We start from the raw sequence: 22,903 nt of genomic DNA on the forward strand, positions 1-22,903 counted from the left end.
AAGTCTCATCCACACACCTCAGTGATGTGGCAGAACAGCACAGCTAAGAGGTGGTGCGCTGGAGTGTATTCATCTACAGAAGTGTTTACCAAGTTCCAAACCATTGAAGACTTGGTACCCCATAAATAGAACAAGTTAGAAGAGTAGAATAGACAGTAGGTTACAAGGGTGAGCTAGCCAAGAGAAACTGTTCCAGATCAACTAATTTGATCTGCAGAACCTATTACTAGTAACAATGTGCCATCAGTAAAGAACTCAGGCTGAGTCTGTAGGGCTGGCAGATAGGAGGAAAAATCTTTTAACTTTGAATTGATCCCATTTGCTTTGGAAATCATTGCGCAACAACAAGCATGGCTTCAGATGCAGTTTACTGGGCTTCTTTGATTTGTATTACACCTATTAGCTGATTATAGATTTCAACAGGCCCACTTAGGCAATAAAGAAATCTTCCCGAAAAGCAACCTTTAAAGACTGTAAACAAGGGAGTCTAATTCGGGGCACAGCAGGACCATAAGCGGTGCCTTGATGAGCTAACAGAATAAACTTTTTTTCTTTTCTTGTTGTTATACATTTTTTTTTTTTTTTTGTGCTCGTTCACCAGCTAATTTTGATAGAATTTGCAGGGCTCCAGGAGGAGGCTGTGCTGCCCTGCAGTCTAACACCACTCTCCCCCGCCCCCCCCAGCATAAAGCACAGCTCCACCTGATCAGAGTAAAAACGAATTTTGGAGAAAATGCCTTTCTCGAGGGTTTTGCTGATCTCCAGTGCAAAGCTTCCCAAGATCACTTATCAAAATCTGAAAGCTGCAATCATCACCAAATTCTTCACTCAAATGGACTGACTCAGCAGCAGCAGCTCTGCATCTGTTCCCTGGCTGAACAAATTTACGTATGTTATCTAGGGAAGGTCAACACATGATTCATCAGCATCTGCAGGCGCTTCAGTCTTATGTATTTTATTATGTTGAGGCGAGAGAATGAAACTCTGCATCCAGTAGCCTGCAGATTGAGTAAAGTTGTCTTTCCTTATTAGAACAGCCTTCTGTTCCCTCTTTCAGTGATGGATCCTGCTGGAGAGAGCTTTCTTGTGGCACAGCAGTGAGTGAAACCAGCACAACATGTTCAGTGTGGAGGACCTCCTGATTTCTCATGGATACAAATTGTCCAAAACCCCCCCTGCTTCGTACGAGAACAGAAATGATGGATACCAGGCTGAGATTACAGAGAACAGAACTAGTCGGGGAACGCTGAACGGGTTTGAGACAGACTCTGGAGCCTACATTTACAACAAGAAACCACTGGCAAAAGGCAACTTGAGCAGCAGCGAAGGCAGTCATGGGAGCCAAGGGAGGCATGCTGGTCCCGGTTACCACCCAGACCTCCGGGGTTTGTCCACTTTTCATACTTCAGAAGCGGGGTAAGTGTCTGTGTCACGCCATGGCTTGGCTTTCTGCTCTTTCCTTTCATTCTGGCAGATAACTGAGCATGACTTCAGCCCCCCTTACCCTCTACCTGTGATAAGTGAACATTTGTTTGCTTTTGTGCCCGTCAATGCACTGAAACTTTACATGATGCAGCACACTAACATTAACATGCCTTTTTGTAGCGTGTAGTCTTTATCAAAACAGCAGAGGGAAGGGGAGGGGGCAGTTTAATGAATCAGTAACAAACACCCTTTACAAAAGGCCTTGCTGGTGTGGAGGAGAAGCTCAGGTCACATAGGCTATGTCTGCACAGAAACTAGATACCCACGGCTGGCCTGTGCCAGCTGACTCAGGGTCATGGGCTCAGGCTTGTGTGGCTGTTTTATAGTTGTGTAGACTTCAGGGCAAGGGCTGGAGCCTGAGCTCTGAGACCCTTCCACCCTGCAGGGTCCTAGATCCTGGGCTCCGAGCCCAGAAGTCTACACAGCAATGAAACAGCCTCGCAAGCCTGAGTCAGCTGGCATGGGCCAATCGCAGGTGTCTAGTTCCTGTGTAGACATAGGATATGTCTACAATGTAAACCTAGGGTTAGTGGGACTCAAGTTAGCTGACCCATGTCAGGAACTCTGGGCATTTTAACCATAGGTTAATCATTTTCTGACCTGTGCTTGAATCAAGGGATCTGGTGTGCACACTGCAATGCACAGACCTGAGTCAAAATAAACATACCCCAGAGTGCCTAGCAACTCCCCAGTGTCGACATCCTAGCTCTAGGAACATGGTGCATTGTGGGAAAACTCTACTGCCCACTCTGTGCTCTTGGTGGGACTCAGGTGCCCGTACGGAGCACATCAGTACATAAAGCTCGTAATCAGTTCCTTTGGTGGCTGTCTCAGCAGAATGACTGACTGTAGTTTGAGAAGGCTTTATACTGAACCACCCTGTAATCTAAGAATTGAGCTCAGGCTAGGCTGAGTCACATAGGCAAGAAAACTCCCAGGTGCACCTGTTCTGAGGACAATTAGGACACCAGTCTCCAGGGCTGGCAAACTGTTCAAATGAAACTTTGCAATTCTTAATGTTTAAAATGGGATGCTCAGTTAAGGGGTTTGTGTTGGGCTGGTTTTTTATTTATTTTTGTCTGTTTTGAGGTTTGAGATAAAATGTAGGTTTCAGAGGAAAAACACCCAAACACCTCAGCCTAGCTGTTGCTAGCTGCAGAGCAGTGAAGGGCATTCCCAGGGCTTGGGGTGCAGTTGCTCCAACACCCCCTGGGGATCCCTTATCCCTGCCCTCACTGCACCCCAGGAGGCAGGGCTAGGGGATCCCCAGGAGGCTATGGTGAAGTTCTGGGGCTGGCTCCTACTCATGGCTCTCACCGTGCACGCTGCCCAGGTGTCTATGCACACGCAGTCCCAGGAAGTCCAGAGGGGGCCTGGGAGAAAGGGCCAGAGAACAGAGCGGGACCAAGCATGGCCCTGGAGGGAGGGGGGAGCGGTCAAGGTGTTGGTGGGGTCATCCCTCCCCCGGCTGTGCTGAGCCAGGAACTCTGCTGCTCCCCCTCCCTGCAGGGCAACACTTGGTCCCTGCTCTGCTCTCTAGACCTTGCTCCCAGGACTCCTGCCCTCCATGGGGCTGTGTGTGCAGGGGCACCTGGGCTGCATGCACTGTGATGGCAGAAAGTAGAAGCCAGGCTCAAAACTTCCCTGCAGTGCAGAGGAGCTGGAGCTGCTATCACAGGAGGCTGCAGGGAATTTTTGGGACTGGTTCCCACTCACTGCCCTGACAGTTCACACAGCTGGGCACCCCTGCACACGCAGCCCCAGGAAGGGCAGAGTCCCAGCTTAACACGGATTCAGATCCTCCAGCCCTGCAGGTCTTGGGACCCTGGATCCAAGCCCTAGTTTAGCACAATTGGTGTGTGGTCTCAAGGGGGGTTTGGCTTGAGCCTGGGCTCACATTGCCTTTTTTGTTCACTATTGGGATGTTTACACAGCAAAACTGTTGCTTATGAAAATGAATAGTTGTAAAACAGAACCCAGCTCCTTATTTCTCATGTGTGCGTCGATCCCTGGTGGATATCCAGCTGAATGCAGCTACTTCTGGGGAAGTTCCCTCACCAAAGAGGGTCACAATCTTTATTTTTAGGCAGCTCTCATTGGAGCAAATATGAGAAAGTGTCTGTAAGTTCTTGTTAAGGCAGCTCAAACTCAGTGGAAGCCCTTGTCAGCCCTTCATAAAATGTGCTTGCACCACTGCACTTCCCGTCGTGTAGCGTGTGCACTTTTGAACTGGGATAAAATGGACAGGAAGGACTCTGTCTAGAACGCGTATTCAGTAGTTAAGTTTTTGTAGCCACTTGTATGCTAAATATGAACAAAGGGAAGAGGCTGGGAAGATATTTAAAGCAAGGCCAAATATCCTGGGTGGTTATCAGAAAAAGAGGGTCAGTTTCCGCCCCACCTTCCTCTGTCCAAAGGGTTTGGAAAGTGTTGAAGTCCTGAGTGAGGAAACGGGATCTTGTCTTGGGACATTCTCCTCCAGTGCTGGCCTAACTCACCTATGCTGCCTTCAGTAGCACTGCAGTGCTGCACCCCCTGGCTGCCAGGCTTTTCTCCTCTCTCCTCCACATCTCCTCCCCTTACAGGTGACCTGCAAGCTGTTGATCTGGGCGCAGAAGTGTTCTTTCTCCCCAACTAGAATTACTGAAAGGAGCAAATTCAACAGCTGGGCAGCAGCAGTAAGGCAGCCGGTGAGCTCAAAAGGATCTCTGGTCTAGATGTGGTTCCAAGCTTGTTTGGCCCCTTTTGGGGAGAGAGAGAGATGGTCTTTAAAGAATGAGGATGGGGAACCAGTGGAGGAGGTTCTTTTAAGAGCAGGCTTTCCCTCAGTTGGAGGGAGAGAGACTAGTCCTCAGCAGCAAAGTAATATACTACTAGAGGTAGAAAAAATGGCAAATGAGGAGGACAGAGCATGTGGAGGGGAGAACATGGTTGGACTTGGAGCTGGGCCCATGAGGAGGAGAGAGAGAATTTGGGTAAGTACGTTTAGGGCACATCAACATTACAAGAAAATACTAGCTTGCTTGTCTGCCATAGCCAAGATGTAGGGGGAATGTCCTTCAATGCTAGTTTCAGAGTAACAGCCGTGTTAGTCTGTATTCGCAAAAAGAAAAGGAGTACTTGTGGCACCTTAGAGACTAACCAATTTATTTGAGCATGAGCTTTCGTGAGCTGAAATGAGCTGTAGCTCACGAAAGCTCATGCTCAAATAAATTGGTTAGTCTCTAAGGTGCCACAAGTACTCCTTTTCTTTAATGCTAGTGTGGATGGGGAAAATATGGCATACTGGCTGTGGTATCTTTTAAAAAAGAGTAGAGTTAAAAAACAGGACTGGGTGTCCACTCAGTGTGTCCCTCCCTAACCTCTCATGAAATGGGAAGTAATGGAGTAGAACCTGTCCGTTTACACTGTATTTAATATTAAATCTTGTTTTTAAAAAGCTCCCTTTTGCCCCTCAGAGTAGGGACCCAAATATTGGGCCTGAACGGCTGTAGTTGTGTCCCTTTCGTTAAAATGGCTACCTCTTTTTTTACATGCAGCAAGTCCTACTACACACCAGCCCTACCAGGAAATCTTACAAGCCCTAGCAGTTATTGTCTATGGAAAGCATTTTGTTTAAACTCTCATGTTTTCTGTTTTGCAATGTGTTTCTCTTGCATCCGGAGAGAAATATTAGGGCCAGTACTGCAATCACTTTGTCGGGGGATGATCTTGCAGTCTCTCTCTCTCTCTCTCTTCCAAATGGGGACACTCAAACGCCTCTAGAGGGCAGAGTTTATTTTTTCTTTCAGCTACTGATCTAATTAATGTTGGTAGCTAATTGGGTTGGTTGCTGATGGAAATTCAAACCGTCCCCATCCTGTCATTAAGCAATGGCTTTCTCTTGTGACATTGTTTCTCCATCTTTGGAAATGATTTTTTCTGCGTGCCCTCTATTCTGCACCCCCCATATAAGGCCTTTGCTCCCCCTTACTCTTGCTTCGTACCACCCCCTTCAGACTCCCTCCTTGAGCCCTAAAACAATGTTAAGGAAAGATGACCCTTTCCACTCCCAGACTGCAGCAGCTGGCCTCACTAGCTGAAAACCTGAGATGGGGTAGAGCAGAAGCCTCTGTTAAGCAGTGGGTTTCCTCTTGGGGCTGGGAGCCATTGCCCCACTTTTTACTGGCTGTAAGGATGAGCAATGGGGGGTGGGGCGGGGAAGGGGCCGGAGAGTAGTGAGCGGGGCCGTGGTCTTGGGGGGAAGAGGCAGCACAGGTGTGGAGCCTTGGGGGAAGGGGTGGTGCAGGGGTGGGGCCATGGTTCGGGCACTGGTGGCCCTCCACTTTTAGGGAGCTTCCACTGCTCCTGTCCTGGGAAGCTGGTGGTTTGAAGTTCTTCTCCCCGTCCTGATTTTCAGTTGATTTTCAGTGGGGGACAGTAGTACTAAGGTCACATGGCTCCTCCCTAACCAACTGGAGCAGTGGATGTAGAAGCAATAGAGGTGAAGCTCGGAAGCTGCACCCTTCCTCTCAAGCTGCAGCTGATCAGCATGGATCAGGGGCATAGCCTCAGGTGGGCTGCGGCTCACCCACTTAGCGTCCACGCCCACCTAAATCGGGGCCAGAGCCCCCCCAATCCACGGGCTGGGAGGCGGAGAGTCATCCCAGGCTGGGGTGGGTCTGGGCAGGGCTAGTGCTGGGGCTGGAGAGTGGGGCAGCAGCACGTGGTGTCGGCAGGAGAGGGACTTGGACGGCCGGATGAATAGACACCGCGCTGGGGGCGGGAGGGGTGGGCGGAGCTTGAGCTCCAGCGGGGCCCCCATCCGCCCCTTGGGCATGCCTCGCAGCCTGTATGCTCTGAGCAGTCTCCTATTCTGGTGCTTGCTGAGCAGTAAGGGCCAGCTGGAGGGGGCGGGGAGAGGCGGGCTTTTCATCCCTCCTCCTCCCTCTTCTCCCACCCTCCCCCGTCATTGCCTGCCCACCCAAAAGTCGAAGCCGACCCAATTTTCCTGTCATAGGTATGCCACTGGCAGGGATCCTAGTTTTCCGTGATAAAAATTTTTCTGACTTAAAACAACCTAAAAATCCACGTTTTTCCACAAGTAAAAGGAAATGCTGAGCTTTAGTTTTCCCAGGCAGCTGGGGTTCGGGGTAGTCAGCCCCGCATGATACTTTCAGCAATACTGGGACTTTCAGTAAAGTTTAATTAATAATTGATATATGTTTTTATTTTTTCGCAAAATATACAAACTAAAGATTCGCTGTAAAAACACAAATTCCGTGTTTTTCCACAGAGAACGGATTTTTAGGATCCCTGCTGATCCATGATTAGCAGAACTGCCCCCAGTCTGGGATATAGTAGATTATGGAGACCTATTAAAAAAAAAAAAAAACGACATAATTCCTGCAGTTGTGGGGTGAATTTAAAGCCCTGTGACTTCCTCCATGAGAGAGGCCATAAAATGGATGTAAGAATATTATTCATGCGGTGTGTTGAGAACTAAGTAGCTAATAGACATACAGTGTTTTGAACACCAGATACTGCACAGTGATTATTATTAGTGTAACCAAGTCACACTTGTAAATTCTGATGGATGATGACCAGAGACCATGCAGCCTAGCGTATAGTATTGGCCTCCTATTTGCAAAGGCACTGAGTTCAAATACTGCTAGAGTTGCTCTTTTGTTTAAAAAAATTTCCAAAATTGTGTTTAAAAGTTTGTCATCGGTGTAATTTCAGATGGAACTAATTCACGCCACATCTAGGGAAATAATCAAAGAAACTCTGATCCAGAATATTTCCAATGTGTGGTTGTTTTTTTTTTTTTTTTAAATAGAGAGACAGCAAATGGGCTTGGCAGCACTTGTGTACTACCTATAGGAATGGCTGTGTTAGAAAAGAATTTTTACCATATAGGTCGTGAGCCTGTAAATACTATCCAACATGATACTCCCAAGGGTCCCCCTATGCTTATGGGACTAAGCACTACAGCACCAGGGAGTACACCGTGTTTGCAGGACTGTGTCCTGAATAAGGCATATTTAGAACTCGCACCGGACCTCTATCCAAAGATCTCAAAGCACTTTACAAAGGTGGGTATTAGCACAAATTTAAGACACAGGGTGGTTAAGTGGTTCAAACAAGGCCACCCTACAAGCTACTGGCAGAGTGGAGAATAAAATCTAAGTCTCCTGACTCTACTCTCCAGCTCTTAATGGATTGGCTAATAAGTTTTCCTTATTACTGATTTATTCTGTTAAATATAGTGGCCTACATTTTCAAAAATGTCTGGTGATTTTTGGTGCCCCAGTGATTGGACACCCAACTGAAGAGGGCAGGTGTACTGTAAAATGTTTTTGTTTTTGCGTTCGTATCACCAGTTATATTGCAAGTAGTGTAGGGCAGAATTGCACAGTAAGCGGTGATGTTACCAGATAGCAAAAATTTTCACAACAGGTGCCTCTTGATCATTCTCAACCATGATAACTGTTCAGTTATATTTTCAACTGTGGATATGGCCACACTGTCCTGGATACAAAATTATTTCTCCATGTGGACTAGTGCAAGGCTATTACTTGTCATGGTAGATGTTGCACTGCTTCTGAAATCAACTCAAGTTTAACTCAAAGTTGGGTCATCGGCCTTCTTTTCTATTACATTAATACTGTTTTCTTCTAACAACAGAAATTGGAAGGGGGGTTGGAGGAGAGAAAGATTTTAAAATTTCTATCTTCTAACCAAAATAACAACATGAACAACATTTCAATCCAGTAGTTTAATTTTTTTCCCCCCAGGATTTTTCTCCGTACCACTAAATGTATCTTTACCCATGCCTCTACTATCCTCATTCCTGAATCTAATTGCTGTGAGTCACATGATATAAACTGAATAATGTTCTCTGCCTCATTAATATATATGTTACAAGGTTTAGAAAAGCCCTAACATTACCTTTCTTTAAACATGCTTTCTGCATTCTAGTTGCTATGATGACATAATGTAGATCTTCAGTATGGTGTTTTACATCCTGTTTAGAACTTCCTTAGTTACTATAACTACAAAATATTGTTTAAACAACTTCTGTAAAACCATTTGGTTACATTCTCGCTATCAAGGAGGCAGGATTTTCTCTCCTCTGAAGCATGCATTATGACTAGGGGAAACATTCACATAATTTCGTACATTGAAGGCTGACTCTTCTTTGTTTTCTGGTGGATTCCCACTAGGAATCTAGGTAACACTTTTCCAGTAGTTATTTACAAATGCTACTTTCATAATGCCAGGGCATTTCACTGATCCATCATCAATAACAGTGATCACTAACCTCAGTGTTGATTTACTGCCTAGAAGACCAGTGGTGGTGTTGTGTTATAGTCTTGAATAAATACTGCTTGTGATTTTGTACTTGGTGTGTTTTAATAGTTTAGTATGACTGATCTCTCCATATATTTTATGTCCTTTACCAGATCTTGCACAGAACAATGCATGGCTTGTCTGTTCCCTAGACCCAGTCACTCACAGTCTCTCCAGTCAATAGCTACACAACAGCATTATAGCATTATGAGAAAACATAAAGGTAGCAGAGGTGGCCTTGGTAATCTCCAAAGGCTGACAGCATACAGTCAGCTGCACACTCCCTCATGCTGAAAGATATAGTGGTTTTCACCCTAACTGTGGTAAAATTTCCAATATCGGAGATGTCCCATTATAGCCCATGGATTAATACAGGCTTTTAATATTGAAACCCAGAAAGCAAATTGCAAATTGTATTTTATATGGTGAACCTTTCGTTCAGACAATGGGTTTTAATCCATCAGACTTAAAACAAAAATAGTCTTTATCCCAATGTTTTAAACATTTTTGCTTGATAGGATAAAGTTTCCTCACGTAAAAGAAAATTATTGAAGAGTGTTCTGAATATGGATTGCTACATTTTCATTCGGAATTCTGAACTTTATTATCTATTTAAACCTTTTTAGTGAGAAGATTATTACTTTTTTGGCAGAAACCAAGAGCAGACTGTACATAGAACTCAGGGTGGGGGAGGAGGAAGGAATTTCTTGGGTTCCATCTACATTCTTGTCCTATTTATGTCAATTTTGATTTTTCTCTCTTGTGTTATGCTGGTGGCAGTTACATAGTAAAATAATGGCAGTTAGATTTTTAGACACCTTATTTACAAGAACAGCAGAACCACAGTATAACTAAAAGATAAACTTTTAATGCAGAAAACTGTCAATTTTCCTTTGGAATAGTATGTAAAGTATTTCACACCATGCCTGGAAACATGGGAAGGATCTGATATTGTCTGCTGGATTTAATTCAGAAATCTGCCTTCTGAATTTCTATAACTAAAGTGTTTGTTTTAGCCTTCCTTTTTCATGTTTCAGTGATGTGTTTTGGTAAAAACAAATTTAAAAGGTTACACACAAAAATTAACCTGATGTTTAAAATCTCATTAAAACTATGTTCACATAAAATTATATATACCACAAAGGTGATATATTTGAAGCATCTAAAGAGACTTATTCCTTAAACCAAACACAAAAGATCAAATTAACCAGCACCATCTTCTCTTTCAACCCTTGTGCTATAGTACAAAATCCTGTTTCTTACAGAAATTTACATTAAGAAACTCCCCCTACTGCCTTCTCTTTTTAAATCTAGAGTCCTATAATCTTATGCTTGCCTACCCCTTTGCAACCCTGATGAAGTCAATGGGTTTTGATGTAAATGAGAGCAGAAATTAGGGTTCAAAGCCTTGTTTAACATGGTCAATTCACTTTTTATAGTATGTATTCAGTAGGACTCTACATGTCTGCGCAGCATACAACATTGTGCACATTGTTTTCTAGCAGTTAAGCATACCAATAAATAAAATACATGCCGTGCTAATGTGTATGTGCATATAGCTTAGCCTCCTTCCTTGCTTGTGAGAAAATGTGTATGTTAATTACTAGGAGAGGATTTTAATGTCCTATGGCTGTGAATAAATTACAGAAACTGAGAGTGGAAACCCTATTGGCATAATTCAGCATTTGACCCTCTAATAAAATTCCCTATAAAGGAAAGAGACTGCATTTTTATAGCTTGCCTGTGACACTGCATTTCTTTTGCAGGTTTTATGACAGACCTCTGTTAGCATGGTCTTCGGGGCCCAAGACTGATAAAGATCTGGCCTACTGGAGAAGAAGAGGACAAGACTTTAGCGTCTTACTGGATTACACCGACAAAGGAGACTCTGAAATGAAAGGATTGGCACCACCCCATGGAGTGTACAGACATGCTAAAGAAAATCAGCTGGAGGTAGGAACAGAGAGTGTGACGAGAAGTGGCTTGCAGGAGACCTGGAAAGTGCCCGGTGATTACAAATGGCAAAGTTTAAGAACAGAAAGCTGGAAACAACCTACAAAATTTGGAAGACAAATGTCTGATGGTGATAGAGAGAAACTGCTTCAGGATCTATACTCATTGAGCCTGGGAGACAATGTACTTAGCTCCCATAACAAAGGGAAATCACAATCGTTGCCAAAAGTTCTTTCACCAGAGACTCTGAAGTGTGTGGAAATACCCTCCCTGGTGAATAATCATCACTTCCTAAGTGGAACTAAAGCACCCTCTGGTCCCCAAAACAGACTGCCTTTGGAATTCACAAAATCCAGGGAAACTGGAAGCCACCTTCTTCCTCTGGCCAAGCCCAAGTATGGCAGACCCCTTAAACCTCCATCCTATGAACTGCACCGACAGATGAGGGCACCGGTAGAAACCAGTGGCTTTCAGGACCACCAGCAAACAGATGAGCCTGTTTCATATTTAGCTAAAGGTAATGAGCTGAAGCAAGACACTTACATTCCAGACTCTGGTTTAGAGCCCCCTGTCTATATACCACCTCCATCTTACAAGTCCCCACCTCAGCCAAGTGTGAATCAGCATTCCCTCAATGAAGTGCCTAACTATGACTTGTGCTTTGACAACAGTCAGCGGCATCCAGTAGAGAGGACCCTCAGCAGCCATCTACCCTTCACTAGCACATTGGAAACTAAGGGTGAACACTGCAAAGATGACCACCTTCCTCATGGAAAACAAAGCCATTCCAGGCACACTGATGACTACCTGCATTCCATTCAGTATATTCCTTTTGATGATCCTCGAATACGGCATATTAAAATAGCACATCCAGAGAGCCTCCAGGACAACAGTAAACACACTGAAAATACATGTAGGACCAATCCTACTGCTTTGCAGGAGAGAACTATCGAACTACAATACAATAGTGCCTTTTTGGATCCATCAAACTTACTAAATATTGTAAAGGGTGAGAGAATTCCCGACAGCACCACAAATAACAGGTGGTTGGCAGCATCCAACAGAGATCAGGAAAACTGGGCCTTGCCTGACCAAAGAGACAGTGGTGACACAGATAATCACCTCCCTGAAAATGAAAGTAATCAGGAGTACCCAAAGGGCAACCTTTCTGTAAGAAACCCACATATGGATAGCACCTGTGAGACTGTTACTAGAGTAAAAAAGTTTGAACCTGGAACTGGGATGCAGAGCAAAAAGAGTTCAAAGAAAAAAATGAATGAAACTATATTTTGTTTGGTATCCATCCCAGTTAAATCTGAATCAAATCTGCCAGATACTGATAGGAACAATAACTTAACACAGAGCCCTGATAAGAAGAATGAATTCGACAACAATGGAGCTTTGCAAGAACAAAGTCTTTTAAGTATGTCTTCCACCGACTTGGAGTTACAAGCTCTCACAGGAAGCATGACCAATAAAACCGAGTTACAAAAACAAGAGCTGTGGAAACCAGAGGAGTTCAAACAAATGAATGACCTCAGATTTACTCAGCCTACAAAACACAGGGAACTCAAATACTCTGGCTCTTGGCCAGGTGATCAGTACAAAGACCAGCAAACACAGACCTGTTTCACTGAAGACTCGAAAAGGTCACAATTTTTCCATGGTATAAAACCTGGTGAACCAAATAATAAATTGATGGCTCCAAAATTCTTAGCCTGTACAGTGTCTTTGGTTGGGTCAGAACAGGCAGGTTTATCCCCTGATGACAGAAAATGTAGGCAGAACACATGCAATATGAAAGGTCAGATGAACCTCAATCCATCCAGCAATAGTGCTTTTTCAAGGACTGCCACCTCAGTAATTCAGGTACATTCACCAAAGGCATACCAGAGCCAGCCTTATGGGTCCTGCACAACCATGCCTACCCAGGAAAGGGAAACTGGCACAATTGCCAGGGGTGATGTGGTTAAGGGCAAAGCAAGTGCTCCCTGCAAGAGTAAAGAACTATTTGGTCAGTTTCTCTTGAAACCTGTTGGTCGCCGTCCCTGGGATGCAATAAGTGAGTTAGAAAGTTTTAACAAGGAGCTCCAAGAAGAGGAAGAAAGCACTAGTAGTGAAGATAGCGTGGAGAGTGAGGGAACAAAGCAGGACTGTGTTCCTACAGAGATAGGGACCTCCAGAACTGATGAATCAACCCAGGAACTCAGACCTTGTAAGCAGCTAAAAACTGTGGTACCAGATGGTCCTGCATTTAAACAAGGAAGAGTTAAAAGTAAGTCTGAAAGTTGGAGTACGGAGCTTAAGTCTGATGATCCACATATCTGTGTTGGATCACACAGCTCCTTGAATGCGAAAGAGAGCAGTAGTTTAATCAAGCCAGCAGATGGAAGTGTGATAACAGAAACAAGAAACCAGGAAGTCAAGAACAGAACAAACAAACAGGGACCTAGTTCAGGCCCAGTCAATAGAGTTTTGTCCAGTAGTCCAAATAATGCAAATCAGAGTAATCCATTCAATCATGTGGACTTAAAGGAGACAAAAGAGAATAGAAATTCCATAGCTAATACGTTAGATTTTGTAAAACGGAACAAAAGCACAACTCCCAGGAGTGATAAACCTTTAGAGAGAGGATCTATAGTAAGATTGTCTTTAACTAGTAGAAATCAAGGTCATTCTGAGCCAGATTTGAGGTCGGTGGGACTGGATATTGATCCTGAACCTGGTGCTAACAACTCTGATTTTTCTTCTAATGCAAATGCAATGGAGATCCCCCAAAATGAGTCACTGCAGGCAAGAGCTGCAAGGATTCTGGGTATAGAAGTAGCAGTGGAGTCTCTAATTCCTGGGAACAGAACTAGCCTCCACCAATACACCAGTCCTGCAAATAGTATCCAGGATCCTGAATTACCAGTAGGGGGAATAGTACGTGACAAAGTAGAAACAAAAGACCGCTCTTATGAGGGCAGACGAAAGTGTGGCTGGACAGAAAGTTCTCTCTTTGTTGGAGAGAGAGACTTCTCATTTTGGACTGGTGAACAGCAGAGCACTGACCAAGAAGCCAGATCTAAAACTCTGGTAACTGAGCAAGGTTTTGAACAGCATGCAGGTCTCAACAGGCAAGATGAGGATCCAGACCTGCCTTGCAAGTCTGTTACACATCAACTTGCTGAAAGAAACGTGATCATTCCGAGCTCGGAAAAGAGAGTTAGAAGCACCTCAAAGGTGATTGAGACGTTACAAGGCAAACTTGCCTCTCCCCCTAGCCGAACAGTCATGGATCGTTTGGTGCGAATGAAAGAAATTGACTCGGTTTCCCGTATGCGGCGTCTGAGTATCAAGAGTGCAGATTCAGGGGAGGAAGTAGATGAGGAGAAACCTCCAAGGGTACAAGAGGAGAGAGGAAGCTATGCCCCACTCAGCAGTAATGAACTCTCTTGCAAAATGGCGCACACAGGTGCGGTTTCCAAGCGCATTATCTCTCTCGATGAAAATGGACACGTAACTACGATAGGCAAGAAGAAGGCTGACCGAGATTTTTGTTTAGGTAAGGCCCAGTTTTACCATTATCTGGGATTCAGTTGGGCACTGTTTTAACGGGGAACGTACATCAACTCCCTCTGTGGTATCCTTAGAAGAAGTAACATTCCTGTTTTACCTACTGCCACACACTACAGCTGCGAGTAATAGTAATTTAAATAATAATTTAATAGGCTATGAACAGATTAGTTGTCAATAAAGAGTTGTAGTTTTCTTGTAGTGAGCATTATCCTCTACATTATTGCAGCCACTTGGGTTCCGATTACTGAAGTTCATTCATAAAGTTGTAGGACTTTCCCGTAACCTAATGGATTCAGAAGACTGCATGTGTCAAAAATAAAGTGAAATTTCACAATACCTGCCCTGGTTTTGCGCTCCAACATAGCACACATTATGATCCCACCCATTTCCATGACTGTCCAGGTTTTTATTCTCCAGTCAGGAACATACCACATCAGGACTGAGAAGAAATAAAAAATACTTACAAACCTGATATATTCTAATCTGAAGCCATGGAGAAAGGGTTAAACGTTCAGGGTAGAAATTGTGTAGATAATATTCTTGAGACATTATACGAAGTGTTTCAGATAACTGATATCCCCCAGGAAAACATGAGGCCAAACCTTTCAGCATATGCTTTTGGAGTCCTCTGCTCCTTGGGTCAAGGATAGTCTTGTCTGCTACTTAAGTAACCCCAAGTTAACTTACAAATTGATGAACTCTCCAGAACAGCTCACATCTGGTCTTTTGAACATAGTGATGTGCTAATTAAATGAATTGGCATCCTTGAGAAGTGTAGCCATAGATCTATATAAAGTCAGACATGCCACCTGTTCAGAGACTTTAAAGTGTTTGGAAAGAGTAAATGCATGGTACTTGGTAGGCAGGTTGATAACCCAGTACTTAATGTTTCTTTTGTTTTCCCTGCTTCCTCTCTAATAGCTGAAAACCCACAAACACTTCTTCTTTAACCCAGTCAGTATAAATCTATGTAAAATTCTCCAGTGTAGGGAGATGGAGATTAACTTAACCATACTTTAGAGGGATTTTATTTGTCCCCATCCCAGCCCCTGGGATGAATTGCATGAATTCTAAATAAGCATCAGAATCCCCCCTCCAGCTCCTACTGTTCAGGCGTCTGTTTCATTTCCTGCCCCCTCCATCTCAGATTCTCCTTCTGTGTTGAACTATACTGTAACTCCAAACTCACTGTGTAGGCAAATTCAACTTCCCTGAATTAACGAGGCCTACTGTGCCTCAAAGAGGTTTCCTGTGTCTTCCTCCTTTTGAGACATTCTGCTGGGCATGAGAGCAGCCGAGCCTCCCTAGGAGCTCTTCCAGTCTACACTGCTGCAGGGATGTATCAAATCAGACTTTATGATTTATTTATTTGTATTACTATAATGCCTCAGAGCCTCCATGGTTTCCCAGGACCCTGTTGTCCTAGGCACTGTCCAATCACAGAACAAAAAAACTCAGTCCCTGTTCCAAAGAGCTTACAATCTAAGTGCCCTAGTTTATGCCAGAGTAAATCAGAGCTGAATTGACCCCTACTGCTGAATTGTACAGTCTGTTCCCATTTAGATACAGTCCCCCTTGGTACTGTATCTAAATTGGTTGAATGCCACTTCAACAGAGCACAGAGAAGAGTTTTGCTCCTTTGCACCTGTAACAGCATTTCCCACAACTGGATAGAATTTGATCTTCATTTCCCCTTAATCAATATAATAGAGGGCATAGTGCTCATGTACAGGGGTTGGGAGGGAATCTCCTCCACTAGCATCCTCCCATCCTCAAAACATTAACTTGTTCACACCCAAATATGGATACAAGTGACATAGAAAAATCTCAAGTCCTGGCCTCTGAGGTGTAGTCTGGAGTATAAAACTAAGTTTTGTAGAGAGGCTTCATGCTTTGCCTTCTCTACTATCCCACACCACCAAAGTCCCATGGTGGCTTACAGTAGAACCTCAGAGTTACGAACACCTCGGGAACATAGGTTGTTCGTAACACTGAACAAAACGTTTTGGTTGTTCGTTCAAAAGTTTACAACTGAACATTGACTTAATACAGCTTTGAAACTTTACTATGCAGAAGAAAAATGCTGCTTTTAACCATCTTAATTTAAATGAAACAAGCGCAGAAACAGTTTCCTTACCTTGTCAAATCTTTTTTCAAACTTTTCCTTTTTTTTTTTTTAGTAGCTTACATTCAACACAGTACTTTTATTATTATTATTATTTATTATTTATTTTGTCCCTGCTGCTGCCTGAATGTGTACTTCTGGTTTCAAATGAGATGTGTGTCTGACCGGTGAGTTTGTAACACTGGTGTTCGTAACTCTGAGGTTTTACTATATGTCTAGTGAGAGGGTAGACTGGAATGGGGAGGTGGTGTGAGGACTCAGTAAGTATCCAGCAGAATTTTAGAGAAAAGAGCCAAAGTCCCATGCAGCTTGGACAGGAAAAGACTGATGTCTATCCTAGTTGCAGGCTAGGTCAATCACAGATGCTAGAGGAGTCAACAAACGGAGATTCTCATCCAAAGCCTTGTTTTGCTATTTTTATACAATAACTTGTCAAACGCACCAGTTATTTTTAAATGAGGGAGTTGAAGTTAAAATGAAACACTGTACAAGAGACAGTCCCTTATTATGCAAACTACCGTTGCAACAGACCACCCTAATGTATTTCCAAACACACGAGTACATTTCTGCCCCACCATTAGTAAAAGATCACTTCTTAAGCTGCTGATTTTTGTTTTTTGAGTGCATACTTAAGACAGGTTTCACTGTATTTTGAATAAATGAGAATAAATCAATGCCGTTGTCTTCAAAGGACATGTAAAAGTATTTCAAACAATTCAAAAAAACAATTCTTCCCGACTGTTTATAATAATTACCTTGGAACCTTGACATTGAAATCTTTTACCTTTCCAAGCTTTTATTCTATTGTCCAGTGTGCACCCATATCCATGCCTTTCCATCCCTCCGAGCTCCCACCCTCACACACACTGGTTTTAGGGCCAATTGTAATTACTGGGCTGCAAGCATTTGCGTGAGTTCCCAGTCTCATTGATGTCGGTGAGAGTTTTACCAGTGACTGAAGTGGGACAAGGATTTCCTCCTTAGTATGTTGATCTTTCTAATTAGTTGTCTTATACAGTAAGCTAATGAGCTGTTTAACTGACGGGATGGGGGAGAGACTTTTTAGATTTTTGTTGTCAGATGTGAGGAAGAAAAGTCAAAGAGTTAAAGCCCAGGGCTGGGAATCAGGAGACTTGGGCTTACTTCCCTGTTCTGCTGTAGAAATGCCGCTGTGGCCATAGGCAAGTCGCTTAACCTCCGTGAAGTGCTGGTGCTAATTAGTCACCCAGCTAGCAAGGGGGATCTGGCTTTATTTACTAATGGTGGTGAGTGCTTTGAGATCCAGCTGGTAGAAGGGGCTATTGAAGTGCAGTGTACTCCTAAGTAGTAAGCAGGAGGGCAATAGTACGAACTAGCTTAGATTACATGAGCCTGTCTCATGAAATAAAACATTCAATCAGCTCATTTCATCCCTGGTGTAACCACACCCACTTCAGTGAATTTGGTTGAGTGTGCTCAGAGCTGGTTGGGCACATCAGCCTCTGTCATGCATGAACAGGCTCCTAAGAGCGGAGAAAGCAAGACAGTGCTAGTCTGCACCCAAATTTGATGAAGATTTGGACATTTACAAATCTACAACTGAAGGGCCACAGTCTGTTCAACTCCTGCATAGGTTTACAATGGGAAGGGTGGAAGAAGCTCTGGACAGGGACTGGCCAGGATTTCATTGGGAAGTGAAGTGCCTGTTCCCTGCTAATGCCCCCCATGGTTGTTAGCTGTCTGGGCAGAGTAAAACAGTCCCCTGGCCATGTTTCCCATGCATGCACTGCACTGGCTGGGTGCTGAGCAGGGGAGCATGCTGCGCCATCCCAGGGGAGCAGATCTACTACTCTAGCATCTGCTCCCCCAGCCTGCCCACCAGCTGTATGACAAAGCCAGAATTCTGCCTGGAGGGTCCAGCCACAACCCAGTCCTTTTGCTGCCCCTTCATGCACCAGACAGAATCTTGCCCTAATCCATTTGGCTTCAGTTCAGATAGCTGAAAGTATGAGTAACTTTTCAGAGAATAAATAGTGTTCTGGCTGGGTGAGCTTCCATCATCCTACGCCCTGATTTTCACAGGCCTGCACACTTGCAGCTCTCTTGGGAGTTGATGGAAGTAGCAAGTGTTCAGCACCTCTGGCCTTTAGGGAGAACCATGATTCAAAACCATGAATTCCTTTCTAGTTTTGTCTTCATCTCCTCCTACGAAGCGTAGTTCCTACATACCAAAAGGCTGGATGTATATAAAAAAAAATGGCCAAAAAAAATTACATGGGGAAAAGTGCCCATACCTCACGGGTTCTTCCCACGCATTGATCCATAGGGCTTAAATGCATGCATCAATGTCTTTTAGACTACAGCAGTTCCAACAGGAGTCTTCTATTGACTTTGATCCATGTGTTGTGTGTTAATAAAAACATTTGGACACCGTCAGAAGAAGGTGAATGACACATTTTCTAAAATATATCCGTTGCTGACAAGGTTTCCTTTATTGATTGCCCTGCAAATACTGCAGGGAGGGAGGGAGAGCGCGGCAAGAGAGGAGACAAAATGATACGACACCAATCTGTCAGTGCAACAAATGTTTATTCCTATTGTCTTTACACAGGGCTAAATCCAGAAGTTCTTACTTGGGAAAACTTTCCATTAATTTAGGCCTTGATCCTGCAAGCACTTGTGCATATGTGTAAATCTGCATGGTTATTCCTTTACACACACGAGTAAAGTTACTCACATGCACCAGTGTTTGTGGGATCAGGCACTGCAGTGGGGGGTTACATGACTACAAACTATGGGTGTGGTTTTCAAGGACCTACGTGATTTGGACGCACACATCCCATGGACTTTCAGTGAAGTCCCACCCCAGTGCTGCAGGCTGATATGCATGGGAGGATGCAGATATTTGCTTGCATGTAAGCTTTTGCATGATCAGAACCTGAGTAAGAACTTCAGTTTGAAACCCATTGAAAATATAATAGACCAGCTTTTGTGTACTTTTAGCTAGAAAAATGGGTATAATTGGGTGATGATGCTATTTGTTTACTTGTTGCATTCACCAAAGCATGGGGTTGATTTTCTTTGATAATAATCATCATATCTTGTGTCTAGCATTCTGTCCACACAAAATAACTCTGAAAACTATGGCCTGGAGCTTTGCACGCTGGAGGAAGACAGCCTGGCCACAGTGATGTAACACAGCCTCTCTTTGTGATACCAATGTTTAAAGCAAAGGCATTATTCCGCAGAGTAGGAGACACTGAGTGCTGAAAAATGAAGACAGAACTGTATCCCCACCTTGTAAAATGGTCATATGGGTCCGGGTTGAGACACATGGCTGGGAGGTGTACGCTGCCCCTTCTTTGCTCTGCAGTGTTAAGGTATATCCGTGCTGTAGCTCAGAGTGAGCCTCCCAGCTGGGGTAGACAAAGTCGCACTAGCAGGCTAAAAATAACGGTGTGGCCGTTGTGGCACTGGAGGAGCCTTGGGCCCAGCTCAGCTCAAGCTCACCCTATCCCCTGGGTGCAATGTTCACACAGCCATATTTAGCCCTGCTAGTGGAGTCTGTCCACCTCGGCTGACAGGTTCGCTCCTAGCTGCAGTACAGACACACCCCTAGGGGCCAAGCCCCATCCCAACTCAGTTCAACGGCAAATTAGTAAAACTCCTTTTCTAGTTGGTGGGTCCGATCCTGGACTCATCTACACAAGTTTTACACTGGTATAGTTCCACCGACTTTAGTGGAGTTACTCCCAAATCACACTAGTGTAAGTGAGATCGGAATCCGAGCTAATGGGACAAGAATCAGGCTCTAGTCAAGAACTTGCATCTCCAGGGCTCTCAGTCCAGCACCAGCACTGAATTCTCCCACGCAGTGTAAAAAAAGAATAATTGCAAGTTCATTATTCAATTTTTAAATGGACTTTTTGTAGAAGAAGAATGTGTTTGCCCGGGCTTTTCTGTACTTTTAAATTAAGAAAATAGTGTCTTATTCTCTTGCCAGCTACATTTACTAAACTTGAGTAAATTTCAGAACCCATCACTCATGGTTTTCCTGTCTTGCATTTTTCAGATATGTACGATCCCTCCAGGGTTGAAAGGGTGTGAGCTGAACACCGATGAGAATCTAGAGACGTCTGCTCTCCTAAGAATGTTTTGCTGATTTTGCTCTGTGTTTTAACACTTGGAAATTGCCTCCATTTGTGGTGTTTATGATATTCTGATAAAGCCTTTAACACTGCCAATAGGAAATTAGTTATTCACACATATCTGCTTTGCGGAGATCACAGAAAACTCTGACTCTTACTTGGATACCATCTGTTTTTTGTAGCATTAAGACTTAATGCCTACACTTGACAAAGAGTTTTCATCTAAACGATGTTTAACAGTCTTCAGCTGGGATAGTAAACTCAATGAGGCTCGGCTTTGGAGCTTATTCTTCTGTGTACATTTAAACACAGGAGATTAGTAAAATGATTTTAAAGGAATGTGAATTTATAAGCTAAACTTCTGAATCTCTAAAGCCAAAACTTTGCTTAAGTTGAGGAATCTTTGGCCATAAGACATGAGTGCTGCTGTACTGAGCGGGGGGGAGGGGGGATGCTTTGGAATGAATGCAAGATAAAGCAAATGAAGATTGATTGATTGTGAAATCAGTTTGGACTTCCACAGTTTGAATTAATTTTGATTAAATACTTATTTGCCACATGTAGAGAAAATAAAAGCAAACTCCCCAAAAGCTCCTAAAAGATCAAGACTTTTGTAGTACAGTGTACAGAACATGTAATTACAGTAGCTGGCAACTAAATATATTGAACCAATGCAAACAATACCACTGGCTGTTTTGCACTCAGTATTATCTATTTGTGTTTTGCTGTTTAGAAATTCTTTATATGACACAATAATTGCTGGTTTAAAATAGCCCATTTTAACAAAGTTAACTATATTTCTTGTTACAGAATACTGTCTATTTTTCTACGATGTAAACAATTGTTAAGTGGCCAGTATAAAGACTTATTATTATTATTATTATTATATTTTAAGAAGAATAATTCTTTTGACAGAAGACAGACGAAGGAGGGGTCACTTATGTATCTTAATGCACGTTCCATATGGCCTCATATCCAGTACTGCCACTTTCTTTTGTTGTGAAAAGAACAGTCAGTGTATATGTATGTATATGGAGTACAGGGTTAATTTCTACAATTTTCCCCTCAACTGTTGGATCGTTCTTTTTGGAGCAGCTCTTTGGAGAACACAGCTGAGAACCATCCCTGCTGGTATTGCTGCCATAACATTCCTCGGGCTGTAATTACCAAAACGTGGGTTTGGAACCCTGTCTCGGTGTCTGGGAGCAGCTTTGATAAAATACCTGGGTTGGTTTGTTAAACATTTTTTTTATGTGGTTTGGTTTTGAATTAGGCTAGTGCGTGAAAATAAATAAATCTGGGTCAAATTCACCCTTGGAGCCAATGGGCATCACCGAAGGGGGTGGATAGATTTGGACAGCTTCTTTGTAACATTCAAATATATGGCTTTTTAAACAAACATTAAAGAGTATATTAAAAGGCCTGTACATTCTGCTGTGTTTAATACTGAATTAACCTGCACAATGTTTGTGTTTTTAAAGCCTTTATGTCCACTTCTGGGGGTTTTTTAAGTGTTGTTTGCTGACATTCTTTTGACAATATATCCATGAATTTCAAGAGCTTTGTTACAAGCCATTCTTGCTTTGGAGAACCACCTTATCTTTTAAACATTTCAGATTCCTGAAATATAAATTTTTGGGTGGTCTGTGAGTTGGCAAAAACAGACCAAACACACATACTGTGCTTTGGCAGCAAGAATTTCTTATCTGTAACACATGATTCGGTTACACAGGAACTTCATGGAATTTTTAAAAGTTTTGTTACATATTCAAAGAAAATGTGATTGTATAATTTATTGAACTGAATCTTGCAGACTTTGTTCACAAGTAGAGCTGGAGAATCTGTATCCATAAGGCTTAGCCATCGCCTGCTCCTTTCTAAATCTGGCTTCTCTGGTTGTAATACCATAATAGGTTGCATTGTCAACTCATCACTAGCAACAACCTAGACCATCTCTGTGCTAGTAATAGCTACAAAATAAGTTTCTCCCCTTGCTCTCTCAGGAGAGTCACACTCTGTGTTTGTTTGTTTGTTTTTTAAATGAACCACTTGATGTCAATGATACTGTTGAGTAGCAAAGCTGAGATGCCTGGCAATAACTTGATTTTCAGGAGAACTGTAAACTGCCATCCATCACCAGTCCACCTACCTGCAGTTCATGTCTGTAGGGGATAATCCGTTTATTCTGTAGGGAATAATCTGCAAATTTAGGCAGGGGGGAATTAACAATTTTTTCAATGTATCTGTTGTGTAAATCCATCGAGAGTGGATAAAGTGAAATGACCAGGACATGTAAACAGCCAACATCTTAAAGAAAGGT

General features: G+C 43.2%; 1 protein-coding gene across 1 annotated transcript; it reads left to right on the forward strand.

Moving 5' to 3' along the window:
* Positions 1-1,117: 1,117 nt before the first annotated feature.
* Positions 1,118-20,669, forward strand: JCAD (junctional cadherin 5 associated). Its single transcript, XM_077809478.1, has 3 exons — positions 1,118-1,416; positions 10,584-14,317; positions 20,508-20,669. The coding sequence occupies exons 1-3, from the start codon at positions 1,118-1,120 to the stop codon at positions 20,540-20,542; spliced, it is 4,068 nt and encodes a 1,355-aa protein (XP_077665604.1). The 3' UTR covers positions 20,543-20,669.
* Positions 20,670-22,903: the final 2,234 nt, after the last annotated feature.

The sequence above is a fragment of the Eretmochelys imbricata genome, chromosome 2 (genome assembly GCF_965152235.1).
Source record: "Eretmochelys imbricata isolate rEreImb1 chromosome 2, rEreImb1.hap1, whole genome shotgun sequence".
Classification (NCBI taxonomy): domain Eukaryota; kingdom Metazoa; phylum Chordata; order Testudines; family Cheloniidae; genus Eretmochelys; species Eretmochelys imbricata.

Bases quoted from the DNA above. Each gene is read 5' to 3' on its own strand.
- JCAD (XM_077809478.1), top strand. From the start codon at position 1,118: ATGTTCAGTGTGGAGGACCTCCTGATTTCTCATGGATACAAATTGTCC. The intron at 1,417-10,583 runs GTAAGTGTCTGT...TTTCTTTTGCAG, and splicing joins TTTCATACTTCAGAAGCGGG to GTTTTATGACAGACCTCTGT. The intron at 14,318-20,507 runs GTAAGGCCCAGT...TGCATTTTTCAG, and splicing joins TGACCGAGATTTTTGTTTAG to ATATGTACGATCCCTCCAGG.